The sequence below is a fragment of the Cystoisospora suis genome (genome assembly GCF_002600585.1).
Source record: "Cystoisospora suis strain Wien I chromosome Unknown contig_536, whole genome shotgun sequence".
In the NCBI taxonomy this organism is placed as follows: Eukaryota; Apicomplexa; class Conoidasida; order Eucoccidiorida; family Sarcocystidae; genus Cystoisospora; species Cystoisospora suis.
The window spans coordinates 36766-57922 of NW_027153337.1; the positions used below are offsets into that span (position 1 = coordinate 36766).

A 21157-nucleotide genomic window follows, 5' to 3' on the forward strand; every position below is an offset into this window, starting at 1 on the left:
CGAATGTATGTGCATGCATGCATGTTGGGGCATGCAACTACTCCCTCGACACAGACGGGCTGGGCATCTTAGGCGACCGAATTGTCCGCGGTCTCGAAAGACGCGAAGTCACTATAAATGCTCTCCCCCTCTGCTTCACTCGCAGTCAAGTCCCTACATTTGTCGCCATAAGGACGGCGGGGAACCGATATTCGCACGCACGTGCTAGGCGCCACTGCTTGGACTCGTGCTGTCGTCAAGCGTAGCGCGCGTGATCTCCATAGCGAGCACCCAGGCCCTCGCAGCACCGACACGTGCGCTGGACTCGCCGGGCTGCTGTAGCATCTACCAATCTGTCACACGGCGATAACGGCCAGATCTGCGGCAGCTCGTTGCGATTCGGTTTTCGTCCGCAAGTGTGTGCCCATCTGTTTCAGTGGTCTGTGTCTGCATTGGCGCACCAGGTTTTCCCTGCACAGCGGGACCTTCGGGTAAGAAGTAGATAAGGCAAAACGCCGTGACTTTCTTTGGTATATTTCTTTTCCGGGATCAAACGATTCCTTGTGTCTTGTCATTTTTTATCTGCTTGGTTGTCAGAAGAATTCGCCATTTCTTCTTTGAGTTTCGCGTTCTTCCCTGCCAACTGCATGCAGCCCCGCCGTTGTGTGGGGTCCTTGTTTTCCTGTCTAGCCTTTTGCTCATCTGCCCTACATTCCATATAGCTTTGCCAAGGACCGTCTTTCCTCTGATTCACAAAGCCCGCGCGCACTTTTCAACAAGCTCGCCGGTGTTGCCAAGCGGCAATAAAATTAGACACTGGTACCCGGCGACGTTTCAACCAGTATGACACTGGCATCGACCCCGGATCCATTTGACTCGTGCGCAAGCAGTCCTACTGCGTCAGTGACCAGCATGTCGTCGCCATCTGCTAGTACGTCTTCTTCCGCTTCTCCGGCCGCCGATGGCACGGCGAAGCTCTTCGGGTGTACATACACCACTGACTCCAGCAGGCCGCCGGCAGTGGCGACAGATGCGGTGCTGGTTGTGTCCCAGCCGATGCCCGGGGACTCAATAGTGGCGTCAGGTGTAGATTTCGAAAAGACTAGAGACCTAGATTCTTTGCTTGATAGTCTCCTGTCTAGCGGGTTCCAAGCGACTCAGCTTGGGCGAGCCATTGAGGAAGTTCGTCGCATGCTACGGTGGCGTCTTTCTGATGAGCCAGTCTCAGAAGACGACGTTGGCACAGAGTGGGAAGAAATGGAGAAACGCAGGTCAAAAAAGTGCACTATATGGCTGTCGTTCACTTCTAATATGATTTCTTCGGGTCTAAGAGAGGTGTTCGTATTTTTATGTAAACACAAGCTAGTCGATGTACTCGTAACTTCTGCTGGAGGCGTGGAAGAGGATTTCGTGAAGAGCTTAGCACCCACTGTAGTCGGCGAGTTCTCACTTAAGGGTAAAGACTTAAGGGACAAGGGATGGAATCGCATTGGTAACCTCCTTGTGCCAAATTCTAATTACTGTTTATTCGAAGACTGGGTGCAACCTATCTTAGATCGCATGTTACACGAGCAGAACGAGAAACTTCGAGCAGGCCCCGAGTTTGCTAGTGATGCCGTGTGGAGTCCTTCAATGATTATCAAACGTCTGGGAGAGGAAATCAATAATGAGAAGAGCGTTTTTTATTGGTGTGCGAAGAACGATATTCCTGTGTTCTGTCCCGGTCTGACAGACGGTTCACTGGGTGACAATCTATACTTCCATAGCTATCGAAACAAAGGCTTAATTATTGATATTGTTAAAGACATCCGAAGAATCAACGATATTGCTACTAAGTGTAAAAGATCAGGAATGATCATTCTCGGTGGGGGTCTTCCGAAGCATCATACCTGCAATGCAAACCTCATGCGCAACGGAGCCGATTACGCTGTTTATATCAACACAGGAACAGAGTTCGATGGTAGCGATTCCGGTGCAAGGCCTGACGAGGCTGTTAGCTGGGGGAAAATCAGGACTGACGCTAAACCCGTCAAAGTTCATGGTGACGCGACCATTCTTTTTCCTCTTCTCGTTGCTGCAACGTTTGCAAAAGACTTTCATGAGCAGAAGAAAGAGGCAAATTGACGTTTTTCACAGAGGTCGCTTATTTTTGTCTGGCAAAATCGGGGGGCAGGATGACTGACGAAGGAGATAAACAGTATGTTGCGCTGTGAACTATGAACCTCCACGCTGCGGGAAGCTCGTAGTTCGAGACAAACAAGAAACCCGGGAACGAAGGAAAAAGTAAGGGTAAGGTGTTAGAGGGGAGTAGTGACTCTGATGGGGGGAGAGCATAAGGTCGTATGTTGGTAGGGTCGACCATCTCCACTCCGGGACTCAGAGCAAGCTTCCACACTGTTGAAGTTGGAGTGCCTCGCTAGAGGGCAAGGAGTGAAGGAAGGTGGCGTGGGAAGCGAGTGGATCTCCGGGTGTACACGATAGGCACATTGTTCTTTTCGGTTGGTGGAGTGTTATGCCAAGTTTTTTCCGTTGGTCATCTTTCCGATCCGATCTAACGCGTCAATCAAACTTGCAGTCTTTTGTCCCCTTGGCTGTGGAACGAGCTCCCACATGGATGCTTCGATGTCTCTGCACCATCCGAGACTGGTTTCGGGGACACTGATCGCGTCCCGATTGTTCTAGGCGGGAAATCTGAAATCCTCTTCATCGGCGCGTAGCAAACTGGTCGATTACTGTCATGCGGGTTGCCGATCCACTCCGTTGCCCCCTTCACATTGAAAGACAGGGGACAGTTGAGGAAGTGACCCAGATGAACTTTAACACCCTAGCGTATTATCTCATCACATCAGTGGGAGAGCACCTGTACTCGCGGGCAGACGCTGTCTAGGCTACAGTGATCGAAGGGCCCGAGGTCGACTTCATCCTCCAGAAGAAGCTTGACGGTATCGCTCGACTACTGGAAAGGGTGGGCGATGGCGGTCAACTGTGTTCGCAATCACCCATGATGTACCCAAACCCCTTTTTCAGAGAAAGCAGCCGTCTTCTCCGGGTCTCTAAACGTAGAACCGCCCAAGCTCGGAGAGCGAGTGCGGGACTGCTTGAGTGAGACGGTAGCCGGGGCGCTACATGGATAGACCCCTTCCCTTCAGGAGAGCAGTCGCGTCTGCGAAGCTATTCAGCACTTCGCAATTTGTCGAGCTTTCGCTCTCTCTACTTGCGCTCACAATAGCCCATGGAGTGCTTGGTCTATTTGTTGCCAGCTTCTGCTAGTCTCGGCTAGCGTCGGCGTGATCTGGCTGCTCACAAGGCCCGGATCAGCCGGTGGTGAAGACCCGTTGCCTCTGCTCGCTGCAACACGACCGACAGCCGGTCTGCTTCGGAGACGCGCCCAGAAAACGCCGACCGTAGTGCTGTGACTCCTTAGGCCCGGTCGGAGGTGTAGGTTCAGACCGGACAAACTTGTGAAGCACTCAGTCGCGTAGTGAACTGTTTTTTGTCTCATAGCGTTCCACTGAATGAAAAAGTCGCCGAAGCTCTAGGCGCAGGCCTAGTCTCTGGCCGCCCTTTTCAGAAAGTTCAGCAAAGGAGTCTGAGCATAAGGGTTCACCACCACCGCTGAAGGAATCGAGATCTTATCTGTCGTCCTGCTTCAGGCGCCCAAGATGGGAAACCAGGGGGAAAGGGATGTCCCGGGAGTGCACCGCAAACAGTAGATGTTTTTGCCGACTGACGACTTGGGAAGCCGCCTTTCTGTAAACTTTTTCCGATGGACATCGGCGCGAGACTTCCGTCTTAGATAGGCTGTCAGCTAATTATTTGACTTCAGCACACAATTCTGTCTCAGTTTTGATATGTACCTCTCGTCCGGCTGGTGTGTTCTGGCGACTTTGATGTGTGAATTTGCTACCTCGTCGGTTCTCCTTTTCCCTCCTAATTTCTCTTTTTGATGCCTCGGAGACACATGCTTGTTTGAAGCGTTGCTACTTTAGTTGTCTTAGGCTTTCCAGGTAGACATCCTTTTCCTGAGGTATCGTCTGGGGCGGAGAGCTCATCGTGGCAACGGCCCCGGAGAATCTCGCGCTTCCTAAACAAACGCTACCCCGTCTCTTTTTCCTATATAATCTGTATTGTCAAAGCCCACCGCCGCCTTTCCGGTAGCGAAGAGTTCAAGACCGGGAGTGACAGATAACTACTAGCTGTCAGGCATTTCGCTTTCTCCCACGTTGCGGGTGGCAGCACCTGAGACACGGCTATGACCTTTCGTCGGCTCCTTTTCTCGCGGCGACAGTCTGCCTGAAAATTGTCATACAAAGAGTGGTGGTCTTCATGCTGAATGTCGTCTTCGTTCTTCCTTCCACATGGAGGTCTTAGCTGAAGCTACGTCCGCTGCTGTCGCTGCAGCGACTTCCGCAGTTGTTGTTTATCCTCTTGACACTGTACTGGTTCGTTTTCAAGCAACTAGCAAACGTAAACTCGCAGACCCATACGCTGATGCTTCAAGTCATGGCTTGTGGCACAGAGATCTAGTCAACATCGTTCTGGATTTGGTACGGGAGCCGAAAACCGCGAAGAGCGTCGGTGGTAGCCTTAAAGCCTCATCTGCAGATGCTGACGAAGTGATTTCCAAAGTCTTAGCGGCCATCCGCAAAGCTTATAAAGGTGTGGGAGTGAAGGTGGTTGAAGCTGTTGTCAGGAACTTTGTTTATTTCATCTGGTACGGGAACCACGACCGTATATATCTACGTACAACTCAAAAAAGCAAACACGATCAGTCTCGTATGTATGGGGCTCAAACACTACTGGCACCGCTTCATGACGGTCGCACCTGCCTGTCTTGACCCGATTCTCGTCTACCTCGAAACGCAAGACTGATCAATCTGACTCGGCCCCGGGTGATACTTCTCAATGACGGTAGAGACGTGAGTCTCCTTACGTAGAGGTGCTTTGTTCTCGAGGGAGTTCTGTCGCAGAACATGCCGGCCGTGTGTTTCTCTGCTGGCTGGATGTTCCTTTCAGACAAGGGCCGATAATGAATCACGTGTGTCTATCGTCATTTCTTATCCCTACTCCTTTAGCCTCCGTCTCTTTTGCCTGGGAACAGACAAGCTTCGCGTATCGTACCCCCCCCTCACAGACGACATGCTCCATTTTTATAGCCCGCTCATGTGGTCTGCGTGACGACCGCACCTGCTTCGCACCTTTTTCCTCGCCTACAGAACCTCTTTCTCAACAGGGCCTCGCTTTCGGTGCTTGATCACACACCATGCGCATGTCCGCTGACTTCTTGTCTTGATCTTTCTACACTTCTATCCAATGTTCCTCTTCTTTCTTTCTTTCTTTAAGGTACAAGGCACTGAAAGACGCATATGACAGCCGTAAAGGGGCCAAGCAAACAGTAGCATCAAGACTTGCACTGGCCACAGCAGCAGCAGTGATCAATCAATGCTGCACCGCGCCTCTTGAGGTGGTGTCTACGAACGTCCAGACAAGCGGACTGAACTACCGCGCGGTTATCCGAAAAATCTTCCGGAGGGAAGGTCAGTGGTGCCTCTTCTCTAACCCGTCCAGTAATGTTTAGAATAAGGCCTCAAACACACATTTCAAAAGAAGGTCATACACGTCGTGTAAGCGTTTGCCTGCTTTCATCCACCAGCTGCAGTGCAGTAATTGAAGAAAAAGATCGATTTCTATCCACAAATCAGTTCACACCCAGGAGGGGGGACGTCAAATAAGTCTTTACTTCTCTACGAGAAAAAACATCCGAGAGTCTTGCCGCGAATCAAGCATACCTCTCCCTGAAGATGGGATGAGTTTCGAAGGAACTTGTAGCTGAGCGTTCACACCGGATGGAGGGGCACCGGCACACGAGACTACCACCCAGGAATGGGGAAGAGACAGCTCCGTCTAGTAGCTGGATGCCTCTCCATCACACCGATGCATCTTCTGTAGACGTGTGTATACGAGATGAACCAATTGAGAAATGTCGGTGTTTTCTTATTTTCTGAAAGGTGCGAGTAATAAAGGATCGCCCGAGCTTCCTCTGTGTATCCGTCTCTCAGGAGTACGTGGCTTCTATCGAGGGTTTCTAGCATCTTTGATTCTCTGCTCGAACCCTGCTATCACAAACGCCTGCTTTGATCGCCTTAAGTAAGCGCCGCTATTCCTTTTTCGAACAATGTTCTGTACGTCTTTTTCTTTGCGCTTATCTATACAGCCCCATAGACGATGTGGTACATGTATGGATGTGAATCTGTGTACTTCTTCATTATATATACTCACTTTTTGCGCAAACCCAATTCACATTCATAGGACAATAGACAGTTAGGAGATAAGCATATGAGTAGCCTCGGCTCAAGCTCTCTTAGTTTATCAGCTGCTTCTTAATAATAGACCATTTTCTTCCCTTTACGTCGATATCTACAAGGTGAGAGATTTCTGGAGATCCCAAGGGAAGGAAGCTCACTCACGCGAGACATGGTGTACAAGGGATCCTGCTGCAGTTGTTGACGGCTTTCTTCATATGATCCTGCTACGACTCGTTGTATTCTGCTTGATTCGTCTTCTTTGTCGTCCAGATATATATAGACACCCTTCCTGTGATAGCTGTTACCTATAACCTGTCTACGTTTCGTAAGGTCGCTCATTCACTAAGGGAGGGGGGGGCTATGTCACCTTCGGCTCAGAGACGGGAAGAGTGATGCATTCACAGCATCTTTTTACACGACTGTTTCCTCTGGCATAATGGGTGGAGTCTTTTACATCTTCATCTAATCCAGATAACAAACACCATGAATACTTCCTTTCTTGTCTAAGAATAATTGACAGTACATGGGGATTTTTTCTTCTGTGGATCAGACTTCTCCTTCAAATAGTTCTTCGAGCTCACGCCAGGAGGAACATAGGACCGATCACAGATGAAGAGACACCGCTTGATGCTGTCCCTGTAAGTCGTTGTTGTCTCAGATCTTTATATGTAGGGGGTGGCTCCCCATGTGCCGAGATAGATTCATTCGCTTTCACGAGTTTCTTACTAATTAACTTTTCTTACCGTCATGTAATACACTTTTGCTTCATCATACACCCCTCAGTCCGGCTGTAACAAGGCTCCAGTAATCCATATTAGCGCATGTCCCCTTCCATTTTGGCATAGAACATAACCCCCTCGGTTAACTTCTTGACGTGCGTCCACTGCGATCAATCATCGCGCTCTTTTCTTCTCGTATCTCTTCTATCTCACTGCTGCTTTTCTTTATCTGACGAATCTCAACTCCTGCCTCAATCTTCAGTTCATTGTCGTTTGTTTCCTTTTTACTCTCTTATACAGTTAAAGGAACTTCTCACCTAGCCGTGCCAGGCATGCATCCATCACCTACCCAGCTCCTTATCATCATAGTCATACGTAGAGTTCTTTGACCCCTAGCAAGACGAAGCAAGTATGTGGTACGTGTACTTCCAGCGGTCTATCCTATATTCGGAGAAATTTCTCTTACGTTCACCTCACAACCAGTCAGGAAGTCAAGACATGCAGCCCTTCATGTCTCGGTTCAACGTCTCTTCCAGGGTGAACAGAGTCTCTCGGAAAATTCTTCACAGCTTCCATGCATGCTCACGTATGGGTCATAAAGGGAAGTACGATAAGGCAAGAGTAGTAGGAGAGGGATGAAGAGAAAGAGAACGAAGTGGTGAAAGAAAAACGGGTGTCTTCTGTTTCTCCGCGACTCTCCTTGGTGCCTAAGGTCGTAAGACCGCTCAGAAAAGAAGTCCCTACTGACAGAAAGAAAGATACAATGACTAGTTTCATTAACATATATATATATATATCATTCTCCTGAAGTGTTTATGTAGAACACTGTATCAAATAGAGAAGGTGAGTATGAATGTTTCACGGTCATTCAAAAAGAATGGCTGTGTTTAGCTTCTCTATGGTTGTCGAGGTAATGAGCAGACTCGTGTGTTGAGCTCTGCTGCAGCGTCTACCTCCGTTAACGCCTACGCAAGCTTTTCTTCTTGGGGCTCTCTCTAAGGCTCTTGCTACTGTTGCCACGTATCCGTACATCCGATCAAAGGTAAGGGAGGGCAGAAAAGACCCAGTATCTAGGATGAGACAGGGAAGACCCCTTCTTCTGTGTGCGCATGGTTAGGTATACATAAAGGCTCGATATGTATTGTACTTCACGCATTGGACTACCATTTTTTCTTAGGTCGCTTGTCTATTCTCTGTACGACACACACATCTCCATGTGGAGTAGAGATACGGGTTTTCACACATCCACGCGTATTTGCACTTGATATATATACATCTGTAGATTTATATATATATATATATATATATAGGCATGATCTCCGGCTTTTCGGTATTCTTAGGAATATGCTTTGTCTTAGACATGTGTTTCATACTTTCCGTACTTCCTTGCTGTTCATCACACGGATAGCAGTGAGGGCTCGTGTGGACTCCGCAGAGCCGAGAGACAAGCGAGAGACACAAGCAATCGTTCAAGGAACGACAGGGTATTAAGCTGTGAAGCTGTATGCTGCCCCCTATGAAGAACTCTAGAGGACAGGAAGATGCCTATCTGTTATGCAGGCCCTTTCCATAAACATTTTCCAAAGATCATAACATACATATCTCCGTGTGCTTCTCCTCTTCTTCGCAGCGACATACCAAACATCTATATTCTGAACAGTGCGGAGTATAGACAGGTGTACTGGAGATCTTCTGAGCTCAGGGGGTCACACACATACCTTCAATAACTCGCCATACCAAGATGAGCTACATCTCCAGTAGTCCTCATGTAAATAGATTCTCGCATGATCCTCACGACAGCATGTGTATCCCCTACACTTTCGTGCTTATATGTGGACACGCACAGCCATCTAGTAGCTTGTGCCCAGGGAAGAAAGACTGGGTGAACTAAGAGCTTCCTATCCCCCAGGAAAACCCTTCTGTTTGAAATCTACCTGTCTTGATGCTAGGGAACGCATTTCATCAGTCATAATGAGACAGAGTGTATGAATATCTTCTCCCTCTTCTCCAGGTTCTATTGCATGTAATTCACTGTACACGATCTTTCAACGATAGCTCGCATGAAGGAAGGAGTCCAGAGCCCTCTGAAGGTAGTGGTACACCTCCAGATGTTTACAGGTAAGGAGACAAGAATACGGCAAAAAAGAAAGTGAAGAATAAATGTCTCGACCGAGGTCTATCTATCTATATACATATAACTAAGGGGGGTTATCATTGAGTCAGTTGCAGAGTGGATTTTCTGACCTATCTACAGTGTGCACTCGCAAGTAGAAGAGAAGATGAGGAATGAATGGGAGCTCCAGGAAAACAAGAGAAAATACGTGAGTAGAGAAACAGAACTCAAGAACTCCAAGTGTCACTACTCAAACAGCTGTAGACCTGCTGAAGATATCTCTCACATAATCACCTTGTACATGTAAGTTGGTATGGGTGTTCGAACAGACGTGTACAAGGTCATGCCCGCCACACCTGCCTGAAGTCTTCCCTTGTCGCTGTACGTACACCCGATTGTTACTCACGTCTTCTTCCACCGTTTACCTGAGTACGGACGGGTGTAGCTGCGACACAATGGGGGAAGTCATACGGAGCTTGAAACTGTCGATGTATCACGAGGGGGGAATACAAACTTCTTACTGATGATGCTCATATCAAACAAAGATCTCCACAATACCTATGTGTACATGTGCATGCGTCACGTGAACATATCGTCTCGTTGAGGTCCCCTTCCGCTGTATGCATGTGGATGTGTGTATGCGTATCTACAACTGTCTTCAGCCGGAGTCCAGCTACAAGAGAAGGCAGCTCTCTGACAATAGCTATCAGTCCATTTGGAAGCCCCCTAGCAAGTTCAAGAGAGAGAGGTGCAAGCTCCATAGATCTCAAGGAAGAGCATTCTTCCGCTTCTTTCCCTTGTTCTACTGCCGTCTCTTCTGCCAGCGGCCTCGTCACCCGTAGTGCTACAGCCTCATGCCATACATCTTCGAGTTCGCCTTGCTTTTCTTTCTCTTCTTCTCCTCGCCTCGAATCTTCCGATACACACTCCCGGGCTCCACCGTCTCTTGTCGATCAAAGCCACGACATACAAGCCACAGGGGATAGGGGCATCTCTGCCTCTCACTTACCTCCACGCTCAGGCAGCATGCCCAATGTTTCCCTACAGTCTTCTACGTCGAAACGAGAACGACGGAGTGACGTCTATGCGGATACCTTCGTTGATCCAAATGTATGTATGTATGTATGAAGCATAATACTATAGAAAGGGAGAAATCATCGTCTATAGAGAGAGGAGGAAGGCAAAAGCTAGACGTGTCTAACAAGAAAAGACCGTGATACAGCTCTACGGCCATCAATAGAGAGAGACACATGTATGCTGTATGTATAGTCAATCTATACCTCTATGTGTGTATTATCTCACGCGTAACTGGAATGACATGAGGACACAGGCTAGGGAGATACTACGGACATAAAGAAAAGTCTAGATGGGTCAATACATATATATATATATATAAACTCTACATGTATTTACGTAGGCTTCTCTAGGGTACATATGGATGAGCAAGCATAGGAGGCGGACTGAAGCTCGTCCACCCAAGCATCTTTTCTTCTTCTCCTGCCTGAATATTGCTCCCTTGGAGAAGTGGCCGATGTACACAGGACATTTCAAAAAGGAACGGCACGATGAATGAAAGGCTACGGAGAGCCACAAAGCTCATCTTCACTCCAGACCTCTTGGTTAGAACGTATTCCGCTTCTCATAGATAGGTATAGACAGATACATAGCTACACAGGAGAAATGTTTTTCTCTTCTCTAGTTGAGATTCTGCTGTGCTTCAAGCTTCATGTGAAGGCCCCGTATCTTATTCCGTCTCGCAGGCTATGCTAAAGGCAGCGTCTTTCTGCTTAACGGCAGATACAAGTGAAGTAAGTGTCTATTTCATGAGGCTATACATGTATATGTCTAGGGCTGTCTCGCCCTATTCCTGTCGCTCGTGCTTCGATATAAGTCTCTTCTTGAGCGACAGATTTTCGCCCCCCGAAAGAGAAGGAGAATCTTGACTTCCTGAGCCGGCTAATAAGGAGCATTGTATGTAGGAACTTCGATCACACACCGCAAACGCTACTGTCTCCAAGAATGCTAAAAATAAATCTATGGGTAGACGATCTACTGCACTCTTGAACCATCTGTTCTGTTCGGGTTTCTCCGACATGTATCTCTATATATCTATATATCTCTCTCTCTATATACGTTTTCTGTCGTGTACGCCTCCATGTGTATATCGGCCTTCTATATATCCTCTTTCTGTATGTGTCTATGAAGACGCATTTACCTATATATATATGTATCCACGTGTCTACGACACGAGAAAAGAACACATAGTAAGGTCGCTCAGTATGGCATGTAATAGTGAGTCTGCACTCGACATATACCATCTGTATGTGACCCTAACCTTTACGAAGCCTTGTCATACATTTACGGGTTATGCTAGTGGACCTTAGCACATTGAAGGTAGAGAGATAGAAGGATAGATAGAGGTATAGAATACAGGCTTGAAAGCATATGATGTCGGCCTCTTCCAAAAGGATGAAAGCAACGGACGCCTTCCCTGATATGCATTAACAATGGCCAGATAACAATGAGACATATACTTTCCTCAGACCTGTCATGTTGCCTAGAAATAGATGTTTTCGTGAGATTCTCCTTCTTCTCCTTCCAGTTGATAGAGCACTCACAGACGCGACTCTCTTCATACCGGAGACAACGGAGGTATAGAGGAGAGAAAGATACAACTATCTTCCCCGTTTGAGTGCGTAGAATGAAAAAGATGTGTAGCTATAGACACGATGCGAAGAATAACGCCACCTGATCACAGGGCCATCCATTTAGTCATCACGTCTCAGACTTTCGCCGAATGAGACTGAAGAGATCAAGACACGTTGTGTATCGATCCATCTATTTCGATATACGTAGTTTTATAGTGAAGAAGATAGGACCTCCGAAGAAACTTTTTCTTTCTTTCAAAGGATGGGCTGATCTCCATTCATTTGGGTATCCGCAGTCACCGAGTAGAATGGATGGAGGAGCGGTTTTATCGCATGGGTTCGATTCCCCTCAAGGAGGAAATTCCTTTGTATGTCGTCATGCTGAAGAAGTTCTACCAGCTCCACCAGTTCACGTGGATTGGAGAGTAAGATTCAATCTCTCCTTTCTTCTACAGATGTAGCGGACTTGCTTTATCTGCCTTTTTCTGTCTACCTCTTCACTCTAGTTCCCACGGTATCAAAAAAGTCCGATACCGTTACTCCTCCTGAGCTGGAATGATCGATGAGGTGGATATACACCTCATCTCCCATCTGTGTCTCGCTGCCGTCTCGTCTCTCTGTGATGATCGAGAGAGAGTCTTAACAGCGTTGACTCTGAATGACGTGTCTTTCACTAGAGAGACTTGGACTTTCTACGACTCTTGGCTCTCGGTTTCCTGCTCAGCGCTAGACAGGCAACACTGGTTGAAATAGTAGAGGAAGAGAGTAAGGGTACCTCGTGGGTTTCAGATAGCTCAAGACTGGTCTATGTTCCTGTCGGTGTCATGATTCCTTCCTGCGTGATCAAACCTACTTTGTCTGAGTTGTTCAGAGACTGTACTGCCTGGTTCTCTTCTCTCTTTTACCCTTTTCGACATATGTCTTTCTCTTTATAGAAGGACACAGGTATTGTAGGCTTTATGGTGTCTACACTTGCACAAGAAGGTCTACCGGGGCTCTATAAAGGTCTTGGTCTCCAGTTGTGTAAAACGTTGATCTCCTCGGCTCTTCTCTACATGATCAAGGAGAAAATCCACTCTCAAACCCGTAATGTAAGTGGCATCAAGGCTGATAGAGATGAAGATGAAGGATATTCTTTAAGTCACCGAGCAGCAGGCATGGGTTGCATGTGTCTTTCTATATCTCTCTACGGATGGGATTCTCCACTTCCATGTTGTTGACACTTTTGTCTCGTCAGGGGCCCGATCATTCTTCCCTCCAAGAACCTACAGATACTTGACATAGGCCTATACAGATATATGCTTATCTATAAACCAGTATAGGTGTAGAGATTCATAGCCATCGGGTGAAAGACCAAGTATAGATAGATGCGCACATACACCAGCTGGACCTTTGGAGTGACTACTAGATCTCTGCTAGCTCTTGCCACTCATCACTCACACCTCAAAAAAGGGTGGGGAGGCGGCGATGTGTTCCAGGAAAGTGCTCACTCGCCGATTTCTCTCCTAAGACCTTCTTGAGCAACCCCAGCAACTGAGTGATCGTCTTTAAGACACGCGGAGAAATCCTTCTTGGTTGGGTTTCAGTTGTTTGCTGTTTTTCTACGTCTTTCTACGTGTATGGAATGGATACGTCACACACGCCTAGAACGACGACGATGACGACGTGTCTATCATTCATGGATCAGGAGGCTTGAGATTCTCTAAGGATTTTCCTATTCCTGCGGGGCGATGGTCTTCACTGCTTTTCTTTGATTCTTTCGGCTGTTGGAAAATATGTATTCCTGTAGACATTACAGAGGGCATGGAAGCTATTCAGCAAGTCTCACCGGAAAACCTCATGATATATCAGGGAAGGACGACTGCCAGGAGGAGGAGGAGACACCCGGATACGACAGAAGAAGAAGTGCACAGATGTCAGAAGTGGTTTCACATGAAGGACGAAAGAAAAGACTTTTTACAGACAGTGAATGTCTTGAGCGTTGAAAACGTTTACTCACACAGCTGCATGAAGACAATCACGCCGTAGCTTCTTGGATTTTTTCGTGAAGTTTCTTGTCGATCTCTGGCTATCCCTGGAAGGGGGTCGGAAGAAGCCTGTGCTATTATTGTCTACTCACTCGAACTCATTGAAGAAAAATCTTCTCGTGAACGCTACCGTAGAAAGTAGCGAGCGAGGCTCTCCACTGACATGACCTTTCAAGGGGAAAAGCACACCTATTACCGACACCCGCTCTTGTTGTCTTTCTACGTTCGCCCTGTTCTCTTTTTGCATGTCTCTCACGCCTCCCCGCGAACGCTTCCGTTCACCTGGGTTGCCTGTGTCTCGTAGCACCCGTGAGCCGCGCAGAAAATGCTGCAGCAGCTGCCCATAGACATCACGTTTGGGCCTTCTGCGCCACTTGAATGAAACGTTCCACTTGGGGGAAAGACAAGCACCGCACAGGTCTCTCTGGACACGGTCCTCTCCCTTGCACCTCTTCTTACTTCCGGGGAGGAGAGTAAGAATGATAAAACAGACAGACAAAACACTAATACTCTGTGTACCATGCTGCTGCAAAAGATTTGTTAGAAAGGAAAACTCTTTTGCCTTCTTTCTCAGAGTCGGGTGTCCCACTGCTTGCGACAGGGCTGCTGCGCTGCTTCTTGGGACAGGCTTGCGCGCGCACCAAAGTGACGCAACGAAAGACACGTTTTGCACGCCTTGCTTCGTTAAAGCAGAGAAAGCTATAAGAGAGATAATTCACTGATGCTTCCTGCAACCTATCTGGACAAACGTTCTATTGCCCACTCTGACAGTCACGCAGATAGCAAATCTCGTTGTTACTGCTCGCTTCGTATGGTTTCATTTGAGTTCTTTCGTTTCGATGCGCCCGTGGTTTTCTGCATGCTATCCACCTAGAGCTATGAGTCCCCTGTCCAGTCCTAGATACTCGGCTCAAGATGAATACGACTGAACGTCCACGATCCACGCACAAAGTTTGCATGCGCCAGCCAGCACGCGAGTCTGAGAGGATGGTGACGTGACACTTGCTCAGTATAGGACAGCAGCACAGAAAAGCTTAGATATTTGAGCGGAAGAAGTCTAGGAAAGCCGACAACAGTACCCGGGAGAACAGCGAAACTACCACGCGTATAATGCACGATGGAGAACAAGCTTGTTCCAGTAAGCACATACACAACAATAGACATGAGAATCACAATAGCTGAAGAGAAGCCAGGTGAGCTCGTCTTCGATTTCCAATGGCGTCAAGCTGTTAGTGGTTGGAAGTGTGGGGGCAATACAGAAGGTGTACAAGCCGAGAGGGCCATCTGCTTCTTCGGTGGTGTATATACACCAACCACCGGTTCTCATCTTCTACCCCACCTTGAAGACCTGCGGGAAAATGAACATATATGACGCACGCAACAGGAGATAGGTTGACCTACCCGCCTATCGTACATCATAACCCCCTAAGAACTTCTTCGTTTTCTTCACAAGCTTTCGCCGCCGGAAGCACCGCATCCAAACTAGCTCAGTAGCCGCCCCGCAACGGCTTCAACAAGCACATACGTCGACACCCCGACGGCGTATTTCTTTCTATTAGCATACCTATACGTCATTTACCCGTCACATGCAGTCATTCCATACCTACTGACGTCGCGTTTGTGTATACTCCATCTTGAACGCGTCCTGCTCATATACCTACAATCTTGTCCTTACACACGGGATATCATGCCACAGCTTCTTGAAGTCAACTGCATACACTGAACGCCTCATCGGATTTGTGGAACCCACTGCAGTCACCCCAGACTCACCTTGAAACGGCCCTTCTGCTTGAGAGATTTCTTGTACTCTTTCTCCTCGAACTTTCTCTGTTGCTCAGGGGTCATCCTCTCAAATCTCTCTTCTTCTTGGCGTTTCTTCTCGGATCGCTTCTTCTCCATTTGCTGTAAGACAGTCATTCACGTAAACAACAGCGCCGTCTTCAGCAGGCACAGTGAGTTATCATGAGCGCGCATGCATGCATGCATGCCGCCTTATGCAATACAGCTCTTCCCTTATACAATAGACTTCCTCAGAACAGTGTCTCTGTGTCTGCTCCCTCACCCATAAGAACAGCAAACTGTGGTCGTATTACAACCGCCCTGTATGTAGACAGCTTTCTTGCTTTACGCTCCCTTAGCTGTTGACGTTCTTCGCTTATTAAGAAGACGCCGCAGCGATACAAGTCTCTATGTCTACCTCACCCACACGACCAGCAAACTGAGGTTCTATTACAACGTCTAACAACGTGAGTACATAGATCATTCGAAAAGTCTGCATTCTCACACTTCACGGATACAAGAGCATCATTCAAGTAGCTCCTTTTATATAGGTATACAAAGACACACACCCTCCCATATATAGGTCTATGTCAAGGGAATGCTTTCCGTCGTCTTGGCCGCCTTACTAGCAAAGCAAAGGAATAAGAGACAAGTAAGGAGGTTGTACATCTCAACGTTAGTAGGGAAGGCAGAGAAGAGCTACACTTCTAAAGGTGTCCAACAGGGCGCCTACTCTGATTAGGGGCCTTCTTTTCGGCTGTATGTACATAACTTACTTCTAGTCTCTGAGCATCTTGTTTCTTCATGAGGTCTTTTTGATATTGCATGCGCATTTTTCTGGCGACTTCAACTGTCTGTGAAACACATCAAAGTAAGCGAAGTAGCAGCCCGTAATCTTCCAAGCACATCACACAAAGGTAGCGTTTCTCTCACATACAAAGTTCACACCTCAACAGAGTAGCAGGGATAGACATACGCTCATTACTCCCACATACCACACCCGTGCACTGTTTTGCCCATATCAAACACCCGAGGGCCAGGGAACGCATAGGTACGTGTATATATATATGTTTACGTACATAAAGAGAGATATATAGATGGATATAGGTAGAGAGTCGAGTAGACAAGCATGTATATGCGAGTATACAAAGCATCTGAATGGAGCTTTCTCTTTCCACGAATGCCTACATTGACGATCGACCCAACGTATGAAGTACAGACACACACGTGTAGCAGCTCGAGTCAATGACGAACACGACATGAACGTGCATGCAAAATACAAGCATGCATGCAGAGAGTGAAGAACTCTTCTTCCTTTGCGGTCACGACTAAGATGACGGTAGAGCCTCTCCTCTCTCGAGAGAAGGCCAGAGGACGCGAAACAGAGAGACAAAAAGCGCCTTACTATCGACTTACCTTGTCACTCAGGTTGAGTTGGCGACTCGAATCCGTCAGGAAAAACAACAGACGGAGGAGAGGTCTGAAAAGGGGCGTCAGAGGCAGAAGAATGAGGCTACTTGAGTTTGCATGCATGCATGCATGCACGAAAACATGGAGAGCAGGACAGCAACACTCATCTCTCTCTACGCATGTCTGGAGGGCCCGTGTGTCTACGTATCTACAAACCAGTCGTGAATAGAAGGCTGTTCAATAGAACAAAAAAAATCTCTTTCTTCTTTCTACACACGATGCGGCCACCTCCTCCATTTCGAATGGGGAGGCATTTCCCAATGGGACTTGAAACCATCCAAGAAGAGAATAATACAGCTTCTTTCTTTCTCTGTTGTAGAAGAGCTACCGAGATAGATCGACCTCTTCGATCACTGCTTCTATCTAAGAGCTAAGGAGTTCACGGAAGTACACCTGGAGATATGATATCTAAGAGAAAGGAGCCTACCATCCGGCGTAGACTTCCACATGTACGTATAAACTTTCACATAGACAGTTATACACCTGTCGGCACGTATATGATGCATGTCGGTTCAACTAAAAGAGAGCAGAACTGTTTGAAAGGGTGGAGAAAAAGAGGTAAGACAAAAGAAAACTTACTCAACTTCAGCCATCTTTTCTGGAGGAGGAAGAAAGAAACTCATACGCAGGATGCGTCGCCTACAGGTAACAGACAGCATCGACGAGGACAAACCAAACCGTGGGTGTATATACACCCCATAAAACTTCGGTGAGCAAAAAATAAAGGTCACTTCTTTTTTTCCAGTTTTGTCACCTCCACTCTTGGATAGGACTCTCGTTTTGTTGTTTCCAGGCAGAAAGAGTCTAACGATCTAGACCGCTGTATACACCCCTCGACGTAGAAACTCGTGTGAACACGAGGATGACCATCACCACTTTAACTGTAAGCAGGAAAGAACCTTAGATACACAGACTTCATCGATTTGAGACGGGCTTCTCTTGAAAGAATTTTACTGTCTTGTCTTCCGTACGTACACCCCAAAGCCCACTACAAGATCTGTATCGCTGAAACCCATGCATGCATGCACGTCAGTAGAAGGGGGGCCTGAGACATTGCCGTAGAGTGTATACCCACGCTCGGAGATCGAAGAAAGCTCACCACTGCCATAGACGTTTTTCTCAAATCGTCTTCCTTTCCTTCCCCCCCTCTCCCCCCTTTGTCTAGAGGCTGAGAGAGTTCTTACGTTTTGTCTGAAGCTGGAGGAGGAGCCCGCGATGCCGTACAGCTGAGGGCTGTAGGCTGGACCGATGGATGTATTGAGAGGCAGATATCCGAGATATAGAGGTAACGAAAATATGAACTGCATGCATTCAGCGCCTTTATAGTATTTTTACTGTTGAGGAAGGTCGCGTCCAGAGCTTCGCTCGTATCGCTAAAAGCCACGAGATTTCCTGGAAGTTGACTCAATCTCGTATTCGTTGAGCTTGTCCTCAGTTTACCGAATTCTCTCTGGAAAAACAGGAGATGATTCACGTATGGATGAACGGTGTCTATACAGCTGACACGGCGGAGAAGAAGGCGGGGGGGAGACTCTCATGAGTAAACCGTATGTGGATATATGTTGAAGGGCTTTGTCCGTCTATACTTACATACATCTATCTATATCACGACTTCGGTTTTCTTTGATCCACAAAGACACACGGCCTCCGAAGCTGTCTATGTGGCAAGCCGCGCAGAGAACAGAAGCACGCTAAAGAGGTACTTGATCAGATCTAGTGGAGATATACGCATATATGTATCTGTATTTGATCCTGTCCAAACACCCCTTGACAGAGCGTAGCCCCCCCAATGCTGAATATACATAGATCTCTCTATTCATCTCTATACACTCGTTAGCACAGCAAAGCGATAGGTGGATAGGTAAATAAAACCGTCAGATACATCATGAACGCATGTGAGTGGATTAGATCTCACTGTCACATAAGAAAGAAAGAGGAATAAGCAGGTTAGGTAGATAAAAATATAGATTCATATCTCCTCTCCTCCGGTGCTATTGCTAGACAGAAATATACGCAGACAATTCAGTTTCAACTACGTCTCTCTAGACGGTTAGCTGCTTGCTCATCTATCTATCTATCTATGTGCCCTTTCACTCTATACACCGAACACGAAGAGAAGAGGCTGAAGAAGGAGAAGAGCTTACCAAATCCCAGTTATCATTGAGACGCTTCTGATCGGCACGACGACATAAGGCAACTACTGATGGCTCCGGAGAATGAGGGAGAAGAACTTCAAGAGTGATCGAATCCGCCGTATACTCGGGGTTTGACTTGAAGAATTGCCGTAGAAAGTATTGACGCCATAGACACTGTCGAGGCAAGCACTGAAGAAAGTAGAGAGAAGCCCAAGGAAAGATCGCGATGAAGTTTATAGCCCAATAGACAGCGTCGACAAGCCACAGACACACATCCACATGTCATGGGGACAGACTATCCATCTATCTAGATGTGAAACTCTATAATAGGTTCCATCGAGAAACAAGTACCTGAAGAGAGAGAAACTCGCATACACACGCATGAGCAGACACACCGCGTTTCTCACTCCTGTTCCCCCCACCTTCGCTGCCTCATGCACAAGGGGGCGTCCACACTACCAGCGCACTCCAAGATGCAACTGATCTCATAGGGACATCTTGTTGGCCGTCTAGTCTCGAATGTAAGACGTCTCCTTGCAGGTCCCCATAGAAAGACGTTTGTATGCCTGTCTAGCACGAGATCAGTTTCTGTGCGAAGAGATTCTCTCTCGTAACTGCCAGAGGGGGGGAGAGATGCGAAGCCAGCGTCTCATTCCACGCAAGAAGAGAAGTAAGGAAGGGAAACAGAAGAAGAGCCAAGTGAAAGACACGCAAATACAGCGGGCATGACTGACGTCCGCAGAACAAGACAGAGACGGTCCTATGAGTGGGAGGGCGACAGCTGTAAACTACAGTGTAAAGACTCTCGAGTACCGTTGGTCATCCATAGCAAAGCTGTGAAGCTTCTCCAGAACCGTAGCCATCAAACCTTTGGTACTATGTAAGGCTGTCTCAATGAATGTATGTGTGAAAATCCTTTCTCTATGCGTTCCAGAAGGTGTGACCCTATATATGTGGTGAGTACATCTATACATGAATATAGAAAGATAGGTATATGAACAGGATACTTCCTCTAGATATGGGCACACCTGGGTGTGTGTTCGTATGTATCACTATATATGTATGTAGTGAGAGTGCAGATATGACGGCAAGAAGCTCAGTGGAAACAGAGAGCTTCTTGCTGCTTAGGGAATTCGAGGCTACACATCTAAGACTCTATGAGGAAAGACAACGACACAAGGAATGAGATAGGGGAATCGATATACCTGTAAAACGCCATGTAGATAGAAGCAGTTTCGCCTTCCAGTACAGTAGATTTCGAAGATATTGTAAGCCTTCATAAGGAGATATGAGGTCTGGTATCCCACCGATACAAAGTTTTCTCGCAACAGAGGAGCAACTGAAGCGATCCTGAACGCGAAAGAAAGATCAAGAATCGCTACGCATACAACCCCGAGGAATCTCCCGACTGACTTCGAAGCTCTAATAAGAATGTCCATCCTGATGTACATACAGTTTCTTAAATACAGAGACGCCTCCAGCAATCACACACTAACATCTTTCTATCTACCTTTAACGACAGGTGTATCGGGAGGTACGCCCGCATCTACAGACGCACGAGACATGAGAAAGCGAAGTGCCAGGAGACAAATATTCTTGCTTTGTGTAGTAGTAGCGTACATACATACATACCTATTCGTACATACATACATAGTCATGCATACATAGATAGTCCACATAGGTTGCTACTGAGCGCGAATCCATGGACGACAACAGTTTTTGAACGTCTCGTCAACCAGGCCTGCCCCTTCCCCCCATCTCCCGTCAAGAAAGCATCCGCCTATACACTTTCTTCTTTTTGAGGCTTACCAGGCGTCAGCAACACGCACATTCTCTTTCTTTCCTCTAATAGCAACGAGAACAACAAGTAACAACAGACACAAGAAAAACATCTCTGGTACGAAGCTTCTCTTAGGAGGCGGCCCTGCCTGACGGCTCTGAGGTGTCATCGGTCCACGAGGAGGGGTAGAAGGAGAGGGAGA

The 21157-nt window shown here is 47.3% G+C and overlaps 3 protein-coding genes across 3 annotated transcripts; 2 read left to right on the forward strand and 1 right to left on the reverse strand.

The window, feature by feature from the left end:
• Nucleotides 1-120: 120 nt before the first annotated feature.
• On the forward strand, nucleotides 121-2666 carry CSUI_001343 (deoxyhypusine synthase). The gene has a single exon (XM_068061549.1). The coding sequence runs from the start codon at nucleotides 823-825 to the stop codon at nucleotides 2101-2103; it is 1281 nt and encodes a 426-aa protein (XP_067926476.1). The 5' UTR covers nucleotides 121-822; the 3' UTR covers nucleotides 2104-2666.
• Nucleotides 2667-4337: 1671 nt separating this feature from the next.
• CSUI_001344 (carrier superfamily protein) lies at nucleotides 4338-12984 on the forward strand (the record flags this gene model as incomplete). The annotated part of the gene is made up of 10 exons (XM_068061550.1): nucleotides 4338-4693; nucleotides 5323-5516; nucleotides 6039-6126; nucleotides 6835-6922; nucleotides 7950-8045; nucleotides 9015-9121; nucleotides 9779-10226; nucleotides 10877-10924; nucleotides 12061-12189; nucleotides 12700-12984. 10 exons carry the CDS (start codon nucleotides 4338-4340, stop codon nucleotides 12982-12984), a joined length of 1839 nt encoding a protein of 612 aa, XP_067926477.1.
• A 576-nt stretch (nucleotides 12985-13560) lies between these two features.
• Nucleotides 13561-21154, reverse strand: CSUI_001345 (uncharacterized protein). The gene is made up of 9 exons (XM_068061551.1): nucleotides 20985-21154; nucleotides 20381-20525; nucleotides 19185-19364; nucleotides 18225-18490; nucleotides 17620-17679; nucleotides 16987-17050; nucleotides 16347-16424; nucleotides 15562-15693; nucleotides 13561-15139 (listed from the first exon to the last, which is right to left on the reverse strand). Exons 1-9 carry the CDS (start codon nucleotides 21122-21124, stop codon nucleotides 15122-15124), a joined length of 1083 nt encoding a protein of 360 aa, XP_067926478.1. The 5' UTR covers nucleotides 21125-21154; the 3' UTR covers nucleotides 13561-15121.
• Nucleotides 21155-21157: the final 3 nt, after the last annotated feature.

Bases quoted from the DNA above. Each gene is read 5' to 3' on its own strand.
- CSUI_001343 (XM_068061549.1), top strand. From the start codon at position 823: ATGACACTGGCATCGACCCCGGATCCATTTGACTCGTGCGCAAGCAGT.
- CSUI_001345 (XM_068061551.1), bottom strand. From the start codon at position 21,124: ATGACACCTCAGAGCCGTCAGGCAGGGCCGCCTCCTAAGAGAAGCTTC. The intron at 20,526-20,984 runs GTAAGCCTCAAA...TTTCGCGTTCAG, and splicing joins GTGCGTGTTGCTGACGCCTG to GATCGCTTCAGTTGCTCCTC. The intron at 15,694-16,346 runs GTAAGTTATGTA...ACTGTCTTACAG, and splicing joins AAGATGCTCAGAGACTAGAA to CAAATGGAGAAGAAGCGATC.